This window comes from Stegostoma tigrinum, chromosome 16 (assembly GCF_030684315.1).
Source record: "Stegostoma tigrinum isolate sSteTig4 chromosome 16, sSteTig4.hap1, whole genome shotgun sequence".
Classification (NCBI taxonomy): domain Eukaryota; kingdom Metazoa; phylum Chordata; class Chondrichthyes; order Orectolobiformes; family Stegostomatidae; genus Stegostoma; species Stegostoma tigrinum.
Window position 1 is genome coordinate 46,348,373 of NC_081369.1, and position 24,359 is coordinate 46,372,731.

The 24,359-nt window shown below is 42.2% G+C and overlaps 1 protein-coding gene across 2 annotated transcripts in view; it reads left to right on the forward strand.

Annotated features, from left to right (window-relative positions):
- The window catches only part of plcg2 (phospholipase C, gamma 2), a 217,168-nt gene that overhangs the window by 129,276 nt on the left and 63,533 nt on the right, over nt 1-24,359 (forward strand). For both annotated transcript variants that reach the window (XM_048546852.2, XM_059651742.1), the window contains exons 6-13: nt 3,348-3,431; nt 5,035-5,078; nt 6,672-6,744; nt 7,734-7,835; nt 18,151-18,269; nt 20,759-20,844; nt 22,212-22,332; nt 24,036-24,204. In XM_048546852.2, coding sequence (XP_048402809.1) covers nt 3,348-3,431; nt 5,035-5,078; nt 6,672-6,744; nt 7,734-7,835; nt 18,151-18,269; nt 20,759-20,844; nt 22,212-22,332; nt 24,036-24,204 — 798 coding nt within the window. The remainder of the gene's footprint in view (nt 1-3,347; nt 3,432-5,034; nt 5,079-6,671; nt 6,745-7,733; nt 7,836-18,150; nt 18,270-20,758; nt 20,845-22,211; nt 22,333-24,035; nt 24,205-24,359) is intronic.

Genomic DNA, 24,359 nt, shown 5'->3' on the forward strand with positions numbered 1-24,359 from the left:
TGACAATATCTTCATTCCAAGAACGCTTTGGGTCAGAAATGCTGCTTTCGAGTCTCACCTATCTTGGACATGTGTCACAACAAGTAGAAACTGGTTGATTAACAAGTAACTTCAAAGAGTTTAATTCTGTTTACGCCATTTAAAATGTATACATTGTCTCTGTTTAAAAATATGTGTATCGTAAGTTTCCTTTCCAGAAGCAATAAATCCTGCACAGAAATGCAAAGTTGAGTGACAATTGTCCCTGTAGACAGAAGTTTGATTTCTTTTCTAGTGGCTTCAGATCAGAGCTAAAATCTCTAACAGGAAGTTTTGTTTGTTCTGCTTATAAGCTTAAGAGCAACGAAGACCCTGTTTAAGATAAGCGCTTGCACACTGGCCCAACAATCTTAATAGCACTGCACCGCAAAATGAACAAGCCAAGCCCAACAAAAAAAAATGAGAGGGAACATTCCTTCACAGATGGTAACATCTCAATCCTACAAAATGCAAGCACTGCCTCAAGCAGCTACCTGAATATAACTGTAGATCTGTGCATTCAACAATGAAGATGCTTCATTGGTAAAAAAAATTGTCAATGATACATTATTTTGGAATTAAAATCTATAGGCGTAATTTTCCAATTACATCTGCGCGGAATTTGCACCTGTTCAAACCAATTTCTGGTGACTGCAGTTGTGTATGAGATACACCAGTATCAGGAGAAACAGCAGTATTCCTGCTCTGAAAGCGGAGGACAGTGATTCAGTTGTAAGTGATAATGGGAACTGCAGATGCTGGAGAATCCAAGATAACAAAGTGTGAAGCCGGATGAACACAGCAGGCCAAGCAGCATCTCAGGAGCACAAAAGCTGACGCTTCGGGCCTAGTTAGTGCTTTATCCTGTGGGAATTCCAAACCCCTTGTTCAGGAAGGGGATCCTTATGCCTCCCCCCAAAGAACAAAAGCCAACCATAACAGCTTCCTGCACTGTGACACCCAACACAGCTGAAGCAACCACCTACCAAAATTATGTTGTGATTCTACCCTTAGACTTTCAGAATACTATCTGCGTGATGTTAGCATGTACCTGGTGGACCAACCAGTCCATGGTTCTTGCCAGCTCTCCCACAATGAAGAGCATTCCCACATTGGTGTTAAATCAAAGCTAGCGCTCTTACAGTGCTCTGAACAACCAATTGATCTTGTCCTGTCCACAACAAGTTCCAACAGTGTCTCTTTGTGCAGATATCAGCAGATCTCTACCCAGAATAGTCATTGCAGCACTTGGCACAAACCCTTACAAAGTGCTTTCTGACCTCATTGTGGACTGCTTCCTGTCCGTGTGCTTCATCACAGGATGCTACTCTTGACAGGTTGTTGTAGTGGTGATTCTAGAACTACAAGATGAACCCCTTTGGAAGTGAGCAAAGAATATTTCTTTGTATGGGTAGTAGGCAGAATTGTTCCTCCTTTATCCATTCTCTACAGCCGTTCCAATGCCTCAAATGCTTTTCACATAATTCAAAGGACTGCCATGGAACGTCACTGATGTATTAATACCATTACTGTGAACAAAGCATGAAGCATTAAGCCCAGGCAATTTTTCGTACTCTCGTGAGAGTAACGGATAACTCCATCATTAAACTGTCCGTTACTACACAAATCACACCATAAAGAATACATTTAAGATATTAGCCTTGAAATTATACTCAAGATTGGCATTCAAAAGCATAGTACATTTATTTCAGTCATATATCTCCAATTTTAATGGTTAAAGTAACTCATTTATTTTAATAAGTGGGAGCTGGGGTCAGTGCAAGTCCTTAGGTTATCCTTTTCCTTACTGCTAATTCATGCATGGGATGTGGGTGTTGCTGGCCAGCATTTATTGCCCATCCTAATTGCCCAGAGGATATCTATGTTTCAACCACATTGTTGTGTGCCCGAAGACAAATCTTGGCCAAACCTAAAAAGCATTGGTGAACCAAGATAATAAAGTGTGGGGCTGGATGAACACAGCAGGCCAAGCAGCATCTCAGGAGCACAAAAGCTGACGTTTCGGGCCTAGACCCTTCATCAGAGCGTCTGCTTGGCCTGCTGTGTTCATCCAGCTTCACACTTTATTATCTTGGATTCTCCAGCGTCTGCAGTTCCCATTATCACTGATGTATTGGTGAACCAGATGGGTTTTTACAGCAATTGACAATGGTTACCCAGTCACCATTTAGACTGGCTTTCTATTCCAGATTTTCACTGACTTCACATTTCACCATCTGCCAAAATGGAATCTGAACCCACATTCATTTGAACCCAAATGAATTAGCTTGGCTGGTAGTTTTCTGACATTGGGTGGCATGGTGGCACAGTGGTTAGCATTCCTGCCTCACAGTGCCAGGAACCTGAATTCAGCTTCCCCTGTTGAGTGACTATCTGTGTTGTGCCTGCACATTGTTCCTGTGTCTTTGTGGGTTTCCTCCACTTGCTCTGGTTTCCTCCCAGAGCCCAAAGATGTGCATGTTAGGTGGGTTGACCGTGCTAAATCACCCCATAGTGTTCAGGGATGTATAGGTAGATTTATGCCATGGGAAATACAGGGTTACCAGGACGTGGTGGGTCTGGGTGGGATGCTGTTTGGAAGGTTGTGTGGGCTGAATGGCCTGCTTCCGCACTGTAGTGATTCTATGAATATGCCTAAGTCATCCACTCCCATGTTGTTATCGTTGGTCACTATTAAATTTAATCAGGAGAATCCTTTAGATCTTGGTGACTTTCACCTTTACAGAAGTACTTTTATTTTAAGAAACTCCTGATGGTCTTTTGTTTCTTTATTTATCCCAGACGCTCAGTGCGACTTTAATTGACACTGATAATAAGATGTTGCCAGTTTTGGTTCTTGAAGGAGAGAAAGACCTGAAAAGAGTGTACTCATTTAAAAATGAATGCTCTCTGGTCGCTAGCTAAAATTTTTAAAAAGAAGCAAAAGCAGAGGATTACAAATACTGGAAATTCAAAGTTAAAATTGAATATAAAATAGTAAAATGCACTCAGCAGGTCAAGCTGCATCCAAAGAGAAAGAGAAAAACAATGTTAACATTTCAGGTCATTGACTTTTCATCTGAACAGTGTTGAACTGATCTGGTAGACAGTCCCTACCAAACAGTAGCATGTTTTCCACACCCAGGGCAGCTGCAATAACTCAGGTTATGGGACAGGCTGTGTGCGCATTCTGGAGCAGCCCCAATCTCTTCGATTGAAGTCAGCAATTTGCACTCACTGAGGATATTGTTTGGAAGACATTTCTGTCAGGAAATTCAGTGGTTTCCAGGTACTCCAAGGTGAACTAATTAATGTCAATCCTTACACAGGACATGGGAAACTCCAAGGACGACTTGAGTTTTGAGCAGTTTCACCAATTCTACAAGAACCTAATGTTTGAAAGCCAGAAAGTAGTAAGTCTATTTTGTCATCGAAGGTTCAAGCCTATCAATGTTTCAGTAGCAGAATCTGTGTATGTTACCAGGCCTGACTTTCGCTTTTGCTTAGAAACTCCTTTTCATGGAAGCGAGACACAATAATTACTGAGAAGACCGCAGACTTCAAGAATGAATGTTTTCAACTCAGTTCAATAAATCTACATCATTAATGTATCGGGGTTATGTTACAGATTTGGTGCTGCCAGTTGTCACAATATTTGACTAAAGATCAATGGAAGCTGTGAAGCCTGATTCCCACACAAAGCTAATTCTCATCTCTGTTCATTCACTACTACCTAAACCCAAGTTGTCCAAATATTTCTAAAGTATTTGAGCTGCTGCATCCACATTACCAGTTTTAATTTTTTTCTGGTTATTAAAATCTAAAATAGCAAAGAGATGTGCTTGCCAAATCCCTCTCTATCTAATCTATATTGCCTTCTTCAGTGAAGAGTTTGTCATCATCTGCACAGATATCATGGGTACCACTTACTGTTAACAAAGATTGAAATTAGTCAAAACTAACACAAAATGTTTTAAAATAAAACTGATAGACAAAATCAAGAATATAATTTAATTACTTGCCAACCTGTGGAAATCAGTTTAAAAGTGCTAGATTTTGAACTTCTGTGTTGAGCAGTAGGGCAAAAATTCACTCAAAGTTGCTGGGGTCTTTTTTAACACTGGGATCTGACTTCAACTTTTACTAGCCCACTGTCTGATCAGTGAGGAAGTAACAGTGAGTCTGTCACCAAGACTGCCTTACTGAGGAAGCAGATCAAAGCCAGATGAAGCTCGAAAAGTAAGTTTGTAGATTTTTGTTTGCTTTCCTCGTGGGGGCAGCAGAAACAGCAGTGCTGTTTTGGACCCAGCATGGAATACTGAAACCTCCTTCCCTTGAATATTCCCCCGCCACTCTGTGGATTGTCAGGCCCATCCACAGAATGGTATATTGACCACTTTTGCTACTGTTGACCTTCAGGTTGCAGGAGTTTGAACTGTTACCTGCATCAGACAGTTAGAAAGCCAGAATTAGAATATATTATGCCTATTTTATCGTCCAAAAGGACCTGACACATTTGAACACTGCCACCTTCACGTTCTTCACCAAGTACATATCATCCTGAATTGGGACTATATAACCGTTCTTTCACTGTCACTAGCTCAGAATCCTGGACCTCCCCCACTTCAAGTATTTTGGATGCCCCGACACCCCCAAACTGCAGAGGTTGAAGAGGGCAACTCACAACCACCATCCTAAGGCCAATTGGAGATGGCAACATGTGAATTTCTAATGGACACTGCTGCTCCCTAAAACAAAGCTACAGTTAAAGTTAGGGCCTAAGGGTTAAACTGAGGCCTCCCAGTTAGGAGACCTTTGTGGTTACTGTCCAATATGACTCCACATGCTGCAGGATTTCACAGGTTGTTTGAACTGTCACTCCCATAAGGCTCTGTAATGTGGTCCCCCCCATAACCCTGTCATTACTGTTGCATGCTTTGATTTTATCTTTGTTGCTTTTAAAATAATATGCTGGTTAAAACTAAAACTCATAAGCCAAATATAATTCATTTCCAGATTCTCGAAAGCCTTAAAATTGAGGGATCTGTATGCATCCTTGGGTAAGGATTTTTGTGTTTTATTTTAATCCTGGGAAAGTGGAGTTTAGCTTTGTTGATCCAAGGTATCTATAGATCACAAGGTTAACACAGAGAGTGGAGATATATAACCCATCAAAACTAAATATTGTGGACTTAAAAAGTAAAAGAACAGACCCTCAACCACATCAACTAACGGTACACTGGATCATTTGACTTTGTGACCTGGATCCATATCATTGCTGTGAAAATTGCCTTCTTCATCCATCTTCATTCCCTTTCCCCCAGGCCCCTTGTTCTGTTCTCTTGGCATATCTTACTGTAATGTCTCAGAGTTTCTGAATCCGTACCATTTAGTATCTTGCATTCTTTTATAGAGACCCCACTCAGTTGCTCCCCCTCAGGGAGTCCCTTACAGCCCCGCAAATTCTGTGTTGATTCTGCCAGACTTCTGACGTAACTTAGTAAGAGGCCACTGCAGAGCAGTAATACAAATATTGAAAAACATTACGCCTCCTTGCACTGGGGGTCTGCCTATCTACTGGCATTCACCGAACATTGATTTGCTCATTTACAGTTCTTATCTAATTGTATTTTGTTTTCCTTTACAGGATGTTAGCATCTCTGGCAGGGCCATAATTTGTTGCCCATCTCTAATTGCCCTCGAACTGAGGGGTTTGTAAGGGCCATTTCAGAAGCCAGTTAGTAGTGACATTGCTTGGTCTCTGGAGGCACATGTAGGCCAGATTTCGTAAAGATGGCAAATTTTCTTCCCGAAAAGACATTAGTGAACAAGATGGTTTTCAATGACAATCTGTGATGGTTCCCATGGTCATCATTACTATTCATTGTTTGCTTCTTTTTACTCAATTGTCCTCTCCCTAGCTCAGGTTCCTCAGTGAATCTGAGCTGTTTGTGTTGGAGTTCTAAATCAATCTTGTTAATTTATGATTGGAAGAGTTGAGGGCCCAAGACCATTCCCTGCACATTTAATATTTTAAGCACCAGAATTTCACCCTGACATCAGTTCCCTGACAAGTCTGCAATGATTTGTTTGCTTCAACCAATCTTTGTTCTTACCAACTTTTTGACTTGAAATGCCATTAAGGAAAGGAAGGTTTTGTATTTTTAATGTCCTTTCGCAATCTCAGGACATTAGTTCTTTGCAGCCAACTAGGTATGTGTGAAGTTTGGTCATTGTTGTAAGATAGGAAACTCTTAGGCCAATTTGTACAGGGTCACATTCTACAAACAGCAATGTGGTAGTGGCCAAGTGCTATGTACGAGATGTTAATTCAAGGATACTTGGGAACACTCCCTAACTGAATAGGTCCAACAAGGCTTAGCACACCATCCAAAAGGTAGCACCTCTGATAGTGGAGCATACCCACAGAGCTGGACAATATTATCAGTCTAGAGTGTGTATTCAAGTTTCTTGCTGCTCCAAGGTATTCTGCCAACTAACACAGAAGGAAAGCACTCCATTCCTTAGAATACTAAATTCTTAGAACAAAGGAGTATTGGCTTTCATTGATGATGCAATGTGGTATCCAGCTCTGTTACTTGAATCAAAGATACATTTCATTCACTAACATTTAGTTTGCTTTCTGCTTGCAGAAAAACTGATAGGGCCACTGCCTCGGTTTTGTACCTGCATGATTTCCAGCGGTTTCTACTCCATGAACAGAAGGTAAAATGACAATTTCTAGATTGGCATGTAAAATACGATCAAATTTGTGCTTGAAAAATAATTCCTATTGTTCTTAAGGGTGAGAAAGAATTTCAAAATTAGACTAACATTTTAGCATCAAGAACAATTGATGCAATTGAAAAGAAGTAGCATAAGGAGTCTTGTCCATGCCTCGAACTGCTTACACTGGTGGGTACCGTCCTGTTCCACTGAAATTTGGGGAGTGATCACATATGAAAACTCACTGCAGCACATACAATGGCTCCCAAAGTGGGTGACCAGTGCTTCTGCTTGTAACTGGCAGCACCTCACATCAATTTGTAAATAGTGGAGTTAACCCACTGGTGAAACAGTGAGTGAAATGCTGAGGAGCTTAATTAGTGATTCTTCATCTGACCACTGCAAGCTGCTTCTTGAATAGCTACGCCTTTATGTATAAGAAGAAATGTTTTATGGCACAGCAGGGGATACAAGAGCTCCTTCTGGATTTAACTGAGATGATTTGACAGGAACCCAAACTCTAGATGTGGCCAACTTGGTGTCCAGAATTGGCTCAGAACAGCTCTGTCTCAGTGGTTCCATCCATCTGCCTTCACCTGTTGGCATTGTTACTCCTTCTTTACTAAAAGGGAGGGCAAAGGCTGACATAGCTGCTCTGGGGAACATCTTGCAGTATGTGGACTAGGTGAGGGAGGGGTGGTGTGTCCCAGCATGGAATTTATCGAAAGTAGAAAATTGGTAGCCAACAAAAATGGTGAGTTGTCTTCTACTCTTCAAGACCCTGTTGTGAGTACAAACTGGCAACATTTATTGTAGGTAAACAACTTCCTCCTTTCCAACCACGGAAGCCAAGCTGACTTTTCCTGAAGATGGTAATGAATGGAAAATAATACAGCTTTCCTATATTGGGCATTTTCATTTTATAAAGATCATGTCAGTGAAGTTTTCTTTCAGCGCAACCTCACGTGCATGCTTTTTCTACAATACAGGAATCATGGGCCAGTGATGTTAAAAAGGTTCGCGAGCTGATGACTAGGTCCATATATGATACTTACAGAGAAACTAATGAACCCTTCTTCTATATCGATGAGGTATGTAACTTTTCATGATGCACAGCAGATTTAATCAGATGTGGTTAAAATTGCCAATCTTTTTAAGTCTTTTCAAATAACTCAATTTTTCTCAGTTTCTGTTTGCATCTAATCGTATCTAGTGTACTGATTGCCAAAATATCATAACTTTAGGCATATTCCTTTGCAAATCTTAAAAGTGGCTGTGTGAGTGGGGTCACTTACTTTTTGCAGTTTCCACAGCTGGTATTACAGCTGATACAACAATTCCACAAGAGTCCAGCTGGAATAACTTCTGCTTCCCCACTCTCCTGGTTCTTGAGATCAGTGAAAGCCTCCATCTCACTGCTTCCCAGAGAATGGCTCATGTTTCATTCAATTTCCTAGGCTATCAGGGCTATTGACATTAACATTTAAGGGAGTTCAGAATTATTTTGCTTTGTTTCAAGAATCATAACTGCCCTGAAAGTGGCCTCGCGTCAGTCACTCTATGTCATCTCTTCTCACTTATTGCCATTCCACTTTACTTTGCTAACACTCATTTTAAGTGTTTCATTTGCTTTTTAAAGTCTCCTCAAGATTCAATTGACGCAACTGTTTATCGTAGAATATTCCACATTCAATAACCTTCTGTGTTAAGAAATAGCAATGATCCTTATCCTTATGAGGTTTCAATCCTCATTTTAAAGTTTTAGATGATACTTTTAAATCACCATTTCTGGTTAAAAAGGGAATACCTGAAAATTTGGCAGCTCAGAAGAAGAATTGGGTGGAGTATAGAAGAGTCTCCACAGTAAGTGCCAAACGTAACACTTAGACACAGGCTAATCACTGGTGTGATTCCAGTGTGACAGGCTGATAGTTAGAGTCTCCAACAGAAATGTTGCCAAAGGAGTGCATAATGGGACAAAAACATCAGCACAATGAATAGACACAGCACACAATTGCTGGAAGAACTTGCTAGTAACTCTGCCTCCTGAAGTGATGTGTGAAGAAAAATGCTTATATTTCTCTATCTTCTGTCACAAGCCTAGAATAAACCAAAATACATTGCGGACAATTAATAATTTGGAGGTGGACATCACTGTTGCCATATTGGAAACACAAAGGGTTTGATTGAAAAATTTTGCTTCTGCACATGAAAGTCCATAATTCAACCCTGTTCACTTTCCAGTTTGGAAATGTTTTCCTCAGGCAAAAATAAAATGCTGCAGACACTGGAAATGTGAAATAAAAATACATGATGGAAATTTTCTGCAAGAATGGCAGCATCTGTAAAGAGAGAAACAGAATAAATAGGCTAATTTCCCTGCTTGGGAGCTTGAAAATGTAAATGGTATTAAAACTAGAGGGTGGTGGTACACCCAGACCCCTTCCTGCCTCAGTCAGAATTAAGCTGTGAGCAGGAAGACCCATCATAGAGGCTTTGCCATGTCACCTTTAATGTCCATTTGAGGATCACACCCCCTGCCAGTGTAGGAGGACCTGTGACAATGCGCGATGCGTCAAACTGTGTAGGCTGCTTGGAGGGGGAGAGTCATCCAATGGGAGTCAATGTAGTCTTTGATCAAGGTGATAGCCCAACCCTCTGCCCTTTCTGCCAAAGTACAGACCATCTCTTTTCCCATGATCGTGGGTCACGAAGCTGCTTCTGCTTCCCCCACTGCCTCTCCTTGCTACCCTTGACGTGGCCACATTTGGAGCCTCCATTATTGGGACCTGATGTACCCCCCAGTTCTGGGCCTCCCATCATCTGTCACCTAACTGGGGCCTGGCTTGCTCAATGGACTTCTGGGACACTTGGAAGGGGAAATAGCCAGCAGCAGCCATGACCTCCTCCCTGGCATTCCAAAGTTGCTGTGCTCTGATAGTCTGGTGCTTCCCTCTTTCTGGGACCTCTCCCCACCACCCCTTCTGCTGTACCCTAACGAGGTTTTGATGCCGGGGAAACCTCCCTCCCTCCCCCAGTGCCCTACTGTCTGGTTGGCATGTGGTTTGGTGAGGCTTCCCAAAAAGTCACACCACATCTGTCAGCGTTAGAGCTGGTGGGCAAGTCATACCCCACACCCAACACATTTCTGCCCAACATTTTGGGGCATTAAACTGAAGCCTTTGTTTATGTCTCTTAAGATGCTTCCAGGCCCATTGTCTCATTTGTTGGTTTCCTGACCACTTTTTTCACCCGTTAGCATGGTTTATCAATGATCCATGGGAAGAGTAGGAGGTTTTAGTTCTGGGGGCTGCTTCTGCACTACAGGAGGCTCAGCCCTAGGGGGAGTTTTATCTTGGGGGATTTCAGCAGATGTGGAGATTGAATAAAGAAGATGGTCAACCACTTGGGGATTTCAGTACGAAGAGTTTTGATACGGAGGACATTTTAATAAGGGGGATTGCCACCACTTTTACAGTATCAAAACATATTTTACATTGTTGTATTTTTGATTTGGACTCATCACAGTACAAAATCATTTACCTCTTTCCATAAATTAGGAGTTATCAGGAAATTTAAGTGTAGGTGATCGGTATGACAGGTCGGCACAACATCGAGGGCCGAAGGGCCTGTACTGTGCTGTAATGTTCTATGTTCTATGTTGTATGTTAAGACTTTCTTCCTAAATCAAAACAGAAATCTTCAGCGGGCTACAGTTATACAAACGTGATTCCATTCTGAGGTAGATTGGTGCAAAATGTTGACTTCAACGATGCTGTATGAGTTCATATAATCATAGAATCTCTACAGTGTGAAAGCACGCCATTCAGCCCATTGAGTTACACTGTCCCTCTGAACAGCATCCCACCCAGACCCACTCTCCTAACCTATCCCTGTAACTCTGCGTTTCCCATGGCTAATCCAACTAATCTGCACATCCCTGGACACTATGGGCAATTTAGCATGGCCAGTCCATCTAACCTGCGTATCTTGGGAATGTGGGAGGAAACCGGAGCACCTGGAGGAAAACCACACAGACATGGAGAAAATGTGCAAACTCCACACAAATAGTCACCCGAGGGTGGAATTGAATTCGAGTCCCTGGTGCTATGAAGTGCTACTGCTGCATTTTGTTATTCTTTTCACTGGACTTTTCACATGGAGTGCAGGAGCTCAAGAAGGCAGCTCACCACCACCTTCTCAGGGGCACCTAGAAGCGGGCAAGAAATGCTGGCCAGCCAGTGACTCCCACATAAATACATTTTAAAACATTCACAAAATCAGCAATGTTTGATGTGACACTGAATCTTGTCACTTTGTTTTATGAATAGCTGAGCCAGCACAGGTTGCAGCAGGAATGTAATAGAGAGGAAAGTATTTACTGAAGCATTTTCCCTGAATGCCAACTCTCTGCTTCCAGCAGGGGGAGACATAGCAGAAAAGAAAGAATCATCAAAGCAATGAGAGATAACACAGTGTGGAGCTGGATGACCCCAGCAGCATTTTAGGAGCATAAAAGCTGACATTTCACCATCAAAGCAATGCTGTGCAGGAATCCCCAACATTTTTCTTGTGAGGGCATCCCTCCATGTTCTACAAATTTTCCTGACCTTCTGCAACTCCTGATGTTCTTTCTTCTGTTTAAAATTTACGCATACAATTAAACAAATAAAGGTTTTTATTCATTTTATTGCATTCATTTTGTGTGAAACTTCCCACCAGTGCTGGATCACAATTCTGTCAAGATTTGGAGCTCTGAATGTCGAGCTGGGTGGTAAAAGGATTTCTTCTGCTCCATTTATCAAATGCATGACCAAGTTCTGAAATAGATTTCAGGTCAGAAGGATCTGTGACTAGGTAACCTGGAGGGGAGCTGGGTGCAGAATCAATCCCAAATGAGGATTCAAAAACAGAAATTACTGGAAAAACTCAGCAGATCTGGCAGCATCTGTGCAGAAAAGTCAGAGTTAATGTAAGATAACAAAGTGTGGGGCTGGATGAACACAGCAAGCCAAGCAGCATCTTAGGAGCACAAAAGCTTTTGTGCTACTAAGATGCTGCCTGGCCTGCTGTGTTCATTCAGCCCCACACTTTGTTATCTCGGATTCTCCAGCATCTGCAGTTCCCATTATCTCTGATCAGTGTTAATGTTTTGGGTCCAGTGACCTTACTTCTAAATGAGGATTCTTATGATAGTATCTCTGAGATAGTTCAGACAGGTCCTGTGTCATGGTGGCCAGTGAGTGAGCCTGGAGAACTTGTTGAGTGAAAGTGATGCGAAATGCAAAATCATCAGATCCCTTCAGGAGCTGGGATCAGTAAAGATACTAGCAGAACCATTTACAGCTGGACATTGCAGTGCTGGAGTATATCAGATGACAGACAACTGAGAATTCAATTCTTTGAGCTGTGGTTGACAAACCCCAAGCCTGATGGGCAGACAGCGTTGACCTGAGTGCAGGGAGTTGATGGAACTAAGGATTACCAACTGTACACTCTTCGCACTGGAGCCCGAGAATTCAAAAAAACACCACTTCTATTAGCCCCTTGTGACCCACCCCACCACACTGAAGGTCATTTTCCCATCTAATGACTGCAGGGAAAATTCTGAGGCTCAACAGGACAGCTCCTGGAGAGATTTTCTAGAAACAGAATCATAAGACTGTAAGGTATAGGAGTGGAATTAGGCCATTCGGTCCATCATGTCTGCTCTACTATTAGATCATGGCTGATATGTTTCTTAACCCCATTCTCCTGTCTTCTCCCTGCAATCTTTGATCCCCTTACTAATCAATAGCCCATCTATCAGTTCTTAAATACACTCAGTGACTTGGTCCCCACTGCCTTCTGTGGCCATTGGCTCCACGGATTCACCAGCCACTGGCTGAAGAAATTCCTCCTCATCTCAGTTCTAAAGGGCAATGCCTTCCTCTTGAAGCTGTGCCCTCAGGTCTAGGTTCTCCTACTAGTGGAAACATGTTCTCCGCTCATACTGCATCCAGACCTCTCAGTAATCTATGTTTCAGTCACATTCTTCTCTCATTCTACTGAACTCCTTGAAGAACAGAACCAGGGTCCTCAACCACTCCTCACATGACAAACTCTTAATCCCTGGGACTATCATTTAAACACTGATCCTATGGATGTGAGTTTGCTCGCTGAGCTGGAAGGTTCGTCTGAAAACGAACCTTCCAGCTCAGCGAGCAAACTCACATCCAGAACCTCAACCTGAGCTACAAATCTCAAAACTCACTGACTCCTATGGAACTCCACTAGTCACTGGCTGCTATTTTGAAACAGACCCCTGTATCTTCACACTCTGCCTTCTGCTAGTCAGTCAATCCTCACTCCATGCCATCCCCACTGTCCTACATGCCCAATATGTTGGGTACAATCCAGTGGGACAGTTGCTTCAGAATCCATAACAAGCATAACCTTTAATTTTTCATGATACAAGGACAATTCATTTAAGTGCACGGAACCTTTAAATATTTTTGCACAACCGTACAAACACAGTAAGGTAAGGGCTGTCTTATGTTCAGGGGATCGAAGATTGCAGGGAGAAGACAGGAATTTTTGGGTTTCAGTGTGAAGAGAAGAGTGCATTGTTGATAATCCTTAGTTCCGTCAACTCCCTGCACTCAGGTCAATGCTGTCTGTCCATCAGGCTTGGGGTTTGTCATCCACAGCTCAAAGAATTGAGCTCTCAGTTGTCTGTCATCTGATCTACTCCGGCACTGCAATGTCCAGCTGTAAATGGTTCTGCTAGTATCTTTACTGATCCCAGCTCCTGGAGGGATCTGAAATAACAAGGTGTAGAGCTGGATGAACACAGCAGACCAAGCAGTATCAGAGGAGCAGGAAGGCTGACGTTTCGGGCCTAGACCCTTCTTCAGAAAAGAGATCCGATGATTTTTTCATTTAGCTTCGCTTTCACTCAACCTGTTCCTTGATATGAAGGAACAACATTAGTTCTCACATATACACTGATGACACCCAAATCAACCTCACCACCACCTCGCTTGACTCCGGTGCTGAACAAAATGCTTCCCTGACATCCAGTACTGGATGGGCAGAAACTTCCTCCAATGAAACATTGAGAAGACTGAAGACACTACCTTCAGTCCCCAATTCAACCTCAGCTGCTTCTGAAACCCTCAAAAACACTCTGCTCTGGCTAGAACCGACTATTCCAATTTTTCCCACACTCACACCACCACCCCCCTCACCAATTTTCACCCCCCCCCACTCACATGACTTCCTCTTTCAGCCTCCCCCATAAACACAAGGTCACCTGTGCCCTAACTTGCATCAAATTCCATTCACCTATCAACTCACCTTACAGACCAGTAAGTCTCACGTCTGTCGTCTGCAAGGTGTTAGAAAGGATTCTGAGGGATAGGATTTATGACCATCTGGAAGAGCATGGCTTGATCAAATGCAGTCAACACGGCTTTGTGAGGGGCAGGCCATGCCTCACAAACCTTATCGAGTTCTTTGAGGATGTGACTAGAAAAGTTGATGAGGGTCGAGCTGTGGATGTGGTGTATATGAACTTCAGCAAGGCATTTGATAAGGTTCCCCATGGTAGGCTCATTCAGAAGGTCAGGAGGAATGGGATACAGGGGAACTTAGCTGCTTGGATACAGAATTGGCTGGCCAACAGAAGACAGCGAGTGGTAGTAGAAGGAAAATATTCTGCCTGGAAGTCAGTGGTGAGTGGTGTTCCACAGGGCTCTGTCCTTGGGCCTCTACTGTTTGTAATTTTTACTAATGACTTGGATGAGGGGATTGAAGGATGGGTCAGCAAGTTTGCAGATGACACAAAGGTTGGAGGTGTCGTTGACAGTATAGAGGGCTGTTGTAGGCTGCAGCGGGACATTGACAGGATGCAGAGATGGGCTGAGAGGTGGCAGATGGAGTTCAACCTGGATAAACGCGAGGTGATGCATTTTGGAAGGTCGAATTTGAAAGCTGAGTACAGGATTAAGGATAGGATTCTTGGCAGTGTGGAGGAACAGAGGGATCTTGGTGTGCAGATACATAGATCCCTTAAAATGGCCACCCAAGTGGACAGGGTTGTTAAGAAAGCATATGGTGTTTTGGCTTTCATTAACAGGGGGATTGAGTTTAAGAGTCGTGAGATCTTGTTGCAGCTCTATAAAACTTTGGTTAGACCGCACTTGGAATACTGCGTCCAGTTCTGGTTGCCCTATTATAGGAAAGATGTGGATGCTTTGGAGAGGGTTCAGAGGAGGTTTACCAGGATGCTGCCTGGACTGGAGGGCTTGTCTTATGAAGAGAGGTTGACTGAGCTCGGTCTCTTTTCATTGGAGAAAAGGAGGAGGAGAGGGGACCGAATTGAGGTATACAAGATAATGAGAGGCATAGATAGAGTTGATAGCCAGAGACTATTTCCCAGGGCAGAAAAGGCTAACATGAGGGGTCATAGTTTTAAGCTGGTTGGAGGAAAGTATAGAGGGGATGTCAGAGGCGGGTTCTTTACACAGAGAGTTGTGAGAGCATGGAATGTGTTGCCAGCAGCAGTTGTGGAAGCAAGGTCATTGGGGACATTTAAGAGACTGCTGGACATGCATATGGTCACAGAAATTTGAGGGTGCATACATGAGGATCAATGGTCGGCACAACATCGTGGGCTGAAGGGCCTGTCCTGTGCTGTACTGTTCTATGTTCTATGTTCGAACTCATGCTTGCTGGCCTACATTGGCTTCCCATGAAGCAACATTCTGAGATTAAAAGTTTCATCCTTATTTCCAAATCTCTCCACCACCTCATGCTTTCCTGTCTCTAAAATTTATTTCCAGCTCCACAATGCTCAGGATATTTGCATGCAGCTAATTCTGGCCAAAGAAAAACCCAAAAAACTGCGGATGCTGTGAATCAGAAGCAAAAACAGAAATTGTTGGAAAAGCTCAGCAGATCTGGCAGCATGTCTGAAGAGAAACCAGAGTTAATGTTTTGGGTCTGGTAACCCCTCCTTATTTTGAAGAACTACTGCTTCTGTCTCTAATGGGAGTTCTGAGAAAGGGTTACCAGAGCCAAAATGTAAACTCTGATTTTTCTCCACTAATTCTGGCCACTTGATCATCCCTGATTTTAGTTATTCTGCTGTGGTGCTTTCAGTTGTTTGGGCTGTAACCTGTGAAATTCCTTCCATAGCCCTTGTTTTTGTCCTAAAAGATGTTCCTACAGCTTTCACCAAGCCACTGGTCATACGTCCTCATATCTCTTTATGCAGCTCAGCGTTGAATTTTGATTAATTTTGCTCTTGTGAAGTGCTTTGGACCACTCATTGTGTGAAAAGCTTTACATGAAATAGGTTGTTGTCTTTTTGTCTGTCGCTATCCTGTAGCATCATGACACATTTTATTTACAGCAACTCAAAGGGGCCAAAGGGCATCATAGCAACACTTTTCATTATATTCAGGAGATAGATCGATTGTATGACAGTGATTTATATCAGGCTGTAGCTGCATACCCTACTGTGGACATTTCACAGTGGACATAGAAAGTATCAGATGTGACATCCCAAAACAGGATATAAATTGATGAGCTCGAATGAGAGTTTTGTCTCCTTTTCCTTATTGATTGGATTCAACAGTATAAGCTGCCAACTGAGGGAATTATGTGGTGATTTATGTGGGCCCCACCATTTCCACGTATGTTGGGTAAGGAACACTGAGGACTGTGTTGAAATGAATAAACCAGAGCTGGAAACTTGACTGCATGTGGCCCGAAACGTCAGCCTTCCTGTTCCCCTGATGCTGCTTGGCCTGCTGCGTTCATCAAGCTCTACACCTTATTATCTCAGATTCTCCAGCATCTGCAGTTCCTGCCATCTCTGAACAAAAACAAAGTTGCTGGATAAGCCCAGCAGGTCTGGCAGCATCTGTGGAGGATAAAATAGAGTTAACGTTTCGGGTCCAGTGACCCTTCACCGGACCCGAAACGTTAACTCTGTTTTCTCCTCCGCAGATGCTGCCAGACCTGCCGAGCTTTTCCAGCAACTTTGTTTTTGTTCCTGATTTACAGCATCTGCAGTTCTCTGAATGTGAAATGTTTATATTTGCAATTCACAGGAAAGCCACTGGGTGGCAGCACCACCCTGAGTCTGAAATACTGTAGTTTTTAGCAGAACCTTTGGAATCTTCGGTGCAGTTTGATTGGGAAGCTCTGATCTTGAGACCTTTACTAGTCCAAATAGGAAATGTTTGATGGAAAAGAAGAGAGACACGCAAGGATCATTGAAAATATTGAAAGAAGAATAAACTCAGGAGATGTCAGACAGACATAATTATTAAAAGAACATCTCTAATTATGAACATGCAGTAATGATCATGAATTTAAAATTTTCAGTTCATTTGTACCATAAGTCCCAGTGTAACATTGCAATTATTCACAGGAATGCTAACTCCCTTCTTGAGGGAATGGTATCTGAATTTCAACTGGTTTATGGGGGTGAGTGAAAAATCTGATTGCTTTAAGTTCCTCAGAGGTTCTGCCAATCAGTAGCTGTAATTTTGATCAAAGACTTGCAGAAGCGGTAACAGATTATTTTCTCCTGAAATTGGATCAGTCAATTGGGAGAACCCTGAAGAACATTTTCAGTGGCAGTAATGTTTATTATGCTGTGATGAGCTGGAGTTCACACTCAGAGCTCATGAAGAGCTTCTGTTCAGATTTAATATGTGAAGGAGCAGTAATTCTGAATTTGTAGGGATGTAAGTGATTCACTGTGGACACCTCCATACATCTGGAGATGTGCTGTTCAAAGGTCATATGGCCTAGTCTCTGTCTAATGGTCTAATCTCTGTCACTAACAGAGATTTTAAATGTTAAAAAAGGATCGAATCTGAGCTTGTTTCAGATTTGGTCCTTTTAGAAATGCACAAACAGTGGTTTTAGTCCTTTCTTGGGTTGCTGTTTAGGTGGAACATTGTCTTTTTGCTTTCTTTTCACAAACTATTTTTCTCCTTTCTCGTTGTAAATTGATTCATTCTTCTGATATTTACCGAGCTGGGATGGTATTTAGCATCTGGTCTTCATTCAGGGAATGCTGACAACCCCTTTCTAACTGTGTAGAGGCTCCTGAGGCTGACCTTAATTCTGTTGTTCCCTCACATCCACATAATTATAAATTCAAATGGGGTTAACGGGTTCGGTGGAGCGGAATCCCCAGCCGATTCTCTCGTCCTGGCCTTATTTAGAATCCTGGACCCAACTGTATGCCATCTTTCCATGAGGATAGCTAACCTAGCGCAGTTTAGCAATAAAGTATGATCCGATGAAGATCTGAATGGTTTTTAAATTGCACCTTCAATCTAGATTGATTTTGCATGCAGGTTAATTTGCATTATAGCTATTCATTTTATTCATTTTTTCCAGTTTTTGACCTATTTGTTTTCAAGAGAAAACACCATCTGGGATACCAAGTATGATTCGATTTGTCCCCAGGACATGAACAACCCATTGTCACATTATTGGATCTCATCATCGCATAACACGTAAGCAATTTACCTCCCTTGTTTTTAAAGGTTTTCTTTTATATGTTGAAGGTTAAGGTGTCTTTTCAGTTGTTTGAATTGACAGTGCATTCATTAACAAAGGTCCATTATTGCTCATTGAAACCTGAATGGACCTCACTAGATAGCCTTTGACCACAAGGTGCAGAGCATGACTTGAATTTCTGATAAGTTTAGTCATGCTTTTAAAACAATGTGCAGTCTCTTCATTGAAATAATCAGCGCTGATCGAAAATAATCAGTTGTCATTATTTTTTTGATACATAAACGTATATGTTCTAAAGATTAGGGTGTTTAATCTTCTGGTCACCTGATTTAAATGGAATTACTTATCATAAAATGCTGAACAAAGTTATGGCTCAGGTCACCCACAAACAGTTGTTCCCCTATTAATGAAGAATGAAGGAATGTTTATGATTCTTTTCATACTGCAGACCAAAACTGCTTGCTGTATCAATGCAGGAGGGGTCAACTGACTGTTTTCTTTTCCCACTCCCTGCTTGGTTGTAACAGAGATTTGACATGTTAAAAATAAGGATATGATATATCCAAATCAGTATCTACTAGGGTGTGAATAGTCTTTACGAAATAAACCAAGTAGGCATTCTTAAGTTAAACACTGAGGAGTTAATTTTATTCCTAAAATCCACTTCGGTAAAAATATTAAAACATATAAACAAGGTACAAATACATCCGCCTTCACACAAATGCACATATTCCCTGAGCATGTACAACCTTGGAGAGAATTGCATGTTAACCTTGACCAAAATAAAATGGTGATGCCAATAAAGACTCGCTGATTGAATCTGGACGTTTGACTGCAAATGAAGCAGCTGCTTTTCAGTAGTGGCTGGCATATCTGTCTCTTCCTGGGAGTACTGCTTTAGGAAATCCAACAGCTTTTCATATATCCTCTCAGTTTAGCTGCAAGGTATCGGACACTTTTTCCCAGCAAAACCAAATTCAGGGCTTAGAGGGAATGTTCAGAAGAGAGAAGGGCAAAGTAAAAGCCACCTTCCTGCCGACAGTATCAATCTGTGTTTGATTCATTTTCAGCATCCACACACAGAGGTGTGTCACATCAATCCAAATGTAATTTTAAAAAATCAGTTGTAAGTTCCTCTAGGAGGCTGCTTGGCTCATATCTGGTGCAGTTTCTTTCAGTCCTTTTGAGGGTGCACAAGTGATTAATTTCTTTCATACGCAGGTAGCTAGAATAGATCTGAATGGGTCATCCTTCATTGATGTTTTAGAAAGGAGATTACCAACACTTCCAAGAAACCCAGTACCTTTGCTGGGGCTTTCTCATCTCTGTCCCAGTGAAGTGACACATAGTGACACATTGAGGCAAATTATACTCTGCTGTTCTTAAGTGCCAGTCAGTGTTCTGTACAGTAGTTAAAATTTGCCTCTTTACAAAGTCCACTGCAATGAAGCAGGCAATTAATTTACATTTTAATGTTTCGTATCCTGCCCCCAGTTCGTCATGTCTTCACAGTGTCCTCCGATAACAATTGGTAATAAAGAAGAAAGGCAATCACAGAATTGTTCCAGTCAGAAGGAGGCTATTTGGCCCATTACTTTCACACCAGCTCTCCAAGTGAGCATTATGATACCTGCATTCTCCCCCAGATGGTTTTTATTCAAAAAATTCTCCAATGCTCCCTCAAGAAAATTCTTGACTGAACCTGTCAATACCAAACTTCCAGGTGCTGAATTCCAGATGCTAACTATTCACCATGTGAAAAATACTTTTTCTCACATTACACTTGCTCTTTTTGTTCAATAAAAATTTCCTTGCTCTTGTATCCAATGCCCTATTGATGAAGCCGAGAAAATTTTATACTTTATTAACTGCTCTGTCTACCTGTCTTGCTGCTTTTGGCGACTCATCCAGGTTTCTCTGCTCCTGCAGATCCTTTAGAATATTATCTGTTTAATTTACATTGTCTCTCAATGTTCTTTGTCCTAAAATTCATCACCTCACACTTCTCTGCATTGAAGTTCCTATTTGCTACTGCATGAACTTGTCTATGAGTTTTTGAAGTTCTGCGCTGTCCTCCTTATGGCTTACTATTCTCCAAGCCGCAAACTTTCAAATAGTTTCTCATGCAACAAGACCTAGTTCATTTACATGTATCAATAAAAGCAAGATCCCAAAACTGACCTCAGGGAACAAACGTCCTTCCAACCTGTAAAATATCTGTTAGCTATCACTTCCTGTTTACTACCCACAGTCAATTTAATATCCATGTTACTATTTTCCCTTTTATTTCATGAGCTCTAACCTTGCTCACAAACCGTATGGTTCAATACTGTGTGGCACTGTATCAAACACCTTTTGGAAATCCATATACACCATTATGATTATTTAAAGGTATTTGTGTACCTTTTTTTCAATATGTCAATATTGTCAGGTATTTAAAAGAGTAGATGCCAAAACTTTTACTAAACTGACTGATTGTCCACAGATACCTGACAGGAGACCAGGTCCGCAGTGATTCATCAACAGAAGCCTATGCCAGGTGCCTAAGAATGGGCTGTCGATGTATTGAGTGTAAGTTGAACGTGTTGGAAAAGAAATTTATCTCCTCCCTTTTGCTTTCCTTCCGGTCCATGTTAAACAACAAAAAGAAATCCACATTCTCCATGTCTTTCAACATTCAAAAACGAGGGCCTCCACACCTTTCTCCAGCTGGCACCCCATTGCAAAACTGGAAACTTGCCATCACCGCTCTCGAGAACAGTAAGAGCCATGGGGTTTGTGTGTAGGATGGTTAAAATCCGTAAGAGTGAGTGGAGTGGAGGAGTGCAGTTAAAAGGGAGCGATTGTGGGATGTGGAGGGTACATGGACATTCGAAAGGTGTGTGAAGCCTAGTGTTTTTACCGCTGCAGGGATGGCCTCAAGGTCAGTCATTTTCTGCGAGTTTGAACAAAGTGCATAGATTTAAAGTTGTCCTTCAGCTAGCTGTCCAGCCTTGGGGGGGGGATAGCCTAGTGGTATCACTGCTTGACTATTAAACCAGAAACTCAGCTAATGTTCTGGGAACATGATGGAATCTGAATTCAATAAATAAAATCTGGAATTAAGAGTCCAGTGATAACCATGAAACTGTTGCTGATTATTTGAGGGAAAACCCATCTGATTCACTAATGTCCTTTAGGGAAGGAAACTACCATCCATACCTTGTCCGGTCTAAATGTGACTCCAGACCCACAAGCAATGTGGTTGACCCTTAACTGCCCACTGGGCAAATAAGGATGGGTAAGAAATGCTAAGTGACGTCCTCATCCTGTGATTGAATTAAAAAATTCTCCCTGAATCTGTGGCAACCGTTACCGTCTTGGTCCACATGATCCCAAAATGTTGGCTCAGGACTCCACACTCCAACCCCACATTGAGAGGCTCTGTTTTAAAGTTCATTTAGAATCACTTCTCTTCTTGCCCTCACCTTCATTTAAAGCTTTGCTTTTAGAATGGCATCTCAAAGTAATCATGGAATCCCTACCTTGGGGAAAGAGGCCATTTGGCCCATTCAGCCAGCACTGACACTCCAAGGAGCATCGCACCAAGACCAAGTCCCCCACCACATCTCATAACCCCACATTTACCACAGCTAACCCACCAAGCCTTCACATCCCTGGTCACTACTGGCATTTTAACATGGCTAATCCACTTAACCTGTGTAAATTTGGACTGTGGGAGGAACCGGAGGAAAACCCAAGTGGATACGGGGAGAATGTGCAGACTCCACACAGACAGTCACCCAAGGGTGGAATCAAACTCGGCTTCCTGGCACCGAGAGACAACAGTGCTAATCACTGAGCCACCCTGCCGCCTAATTACCCAGCTCCTGTCATGTTTTAATCGATACACTCTTTTCTTTACAATAATGGTGCGATATTTACTTTTAAATGTTTAGTGGATTGCTGGGACGGACCAGATGGGAAGCCAATTATTTATCACGGTTGGACACTTACATCCAAAATCAAGTTTGATGATGTTGTTGATGCCATCAAAGCCCACGCCTTTGTTACATCAGAGTAAGTTTTAACTGTGTGCTTTGATTTGTATTTTAGCAGCCAGAGTATTGTTGCCACTGCAGGGTCTACCAATTCCACATCAGAAAATCAATCCCTTTAACAAACAGAAACATCCATGTAGTGATTGGAACAAGGTCAGGTAGACCTCACAGAATGTGAGTTCCCTGATTGGGGCTGTTAACTGGGTCCAGTGAGGGATCCCTGGCTGACAGTTATAAATGGGAGTGTGAGAGAGTCTGTTCACTCGAGAGCTGGCTCTGCGGAAGCTGGGTCAGTGTCCATGGGCTTTCATGCAGTTGTTTCAGTCTGTACAATGGAACAACTTTGTAGTAGGGCATACAGATGAAATGTTAATCTACAGGGTTTTTTTACTTATAGGTTCTGTCTGGAAAAAGGCAGACACTAGCTGCTGTGGGTTGAGGGGTCAGTAAGCCCAGGAAACTTTACAGACTCCCTCTGCCTCCCTAATGGTGGATGTGGTCAGACAGAGGGATTATTCTGATCTGGCCCCAACTCACTACCTCTCTCATATACATCCATTGCCACACAAACACACACTGAGCCTCATATACATCCATTCCCACACAAATACACACTGAGTCTCATATACATCCATTCCCACACAAACACACACTGAGCCTCATATACATCCATTCCCACACAAATACACACTGAGCCTCAAATATATCCATTCCCATACAAATACACACTGAGTCTCATATACATCCATTCCCACACAAATACACACTGAGCCTCATATACATCCATTCCCACACAAACACACACTGAGATAACACATGCTCACACACACACAAACTTACACACAATCTCTCACACTTGCATAAACTCTCACACACATACTTGCGCACAAATCCATATTCTCAAACAGAAACAACTCACAAACAGACGTACCCAATTTTTCATTTGATTCTCAGAATATTGGTGAACTGGCTCCTCCTAACGAAAGCACAGTCTCAGTTACAGACTCCTTACTGCAGCCCGTTATACTTTTGGAACTAGAAGTCTCTGATGGGAATTCTAACTTCTGGAATATGCCCACTGCCTTTAACAGAAAATCTGTTTCTATGCCAAATAAAGAATTTCTCAATCAAGACCCTGAAGAATGACTGATCTGTTCTCGACATGGGCCCAATTCAAGGCCCAAAAATAATCTCAATGTACTGCCCAAAGCATAAATTCAATTCCTCATGCTTTAAACATGCCTAGTACTGCTTGAAGAGTAAAGAAACTCCCTGTCTGTTGCTTCACTGACATACCTCAATACTAACCTCGGAGAAGCAGCCTTGTTTCCATTGCTTCCAGTGCCCCACACCAGATACGCTTGCACCTGTCAGCATCATACCACCGGCTGCTACTAAATTTAATGTTTGGGCCAAGCGCCCCACCCCATTGTCACAATCCCGAGACAGGATTGTGGCTGTCCAAACAGATTTCACGCTGGAGGTTCACATCCTCTGGACTTTCCTCTTGTTAATTTCTCCAAAGGTGAAAGATCAGTTTCTGACTCATTGCTCCACTGAGTCCAGTCTTGTACCTGCTTCCTCACACTAGTTTGACTAGCTAATACATACTTATTTCTAAAATGTTGTTTTTGGCAATTGTTCCTTGGGTAAATACCCATACTATTCAGTTTATATATGGTACAGATGTTGTGGCATTCATTCTCCCATTGGTTTTCTAAGGTACCCAGTCATACTTTCAATTGAAGAACACTGTACAGTTGAGCAGCAGCGACATATGGCCAATAAGTTCAAAGAAACATTTGGTTCTATGCTTATCACCAAACCTATTGAAGCAAATGCGGAGCAGTTGCCCTCCCCTGCACAGCTTACAAATAAAATTATCATTAAGGTGAGAGTGTCGCTTTGGTCTTATAATTTTCACATGATTTAAATCTACTTGTCAGAGCTCTGTTAAAACTGGGGAGGTTCAGAAATAAAAAATGATTTCACACACAATAGAAATTATTTATTATCAGAAGTGGCCGTTACAGCCAAGCCAGTCAC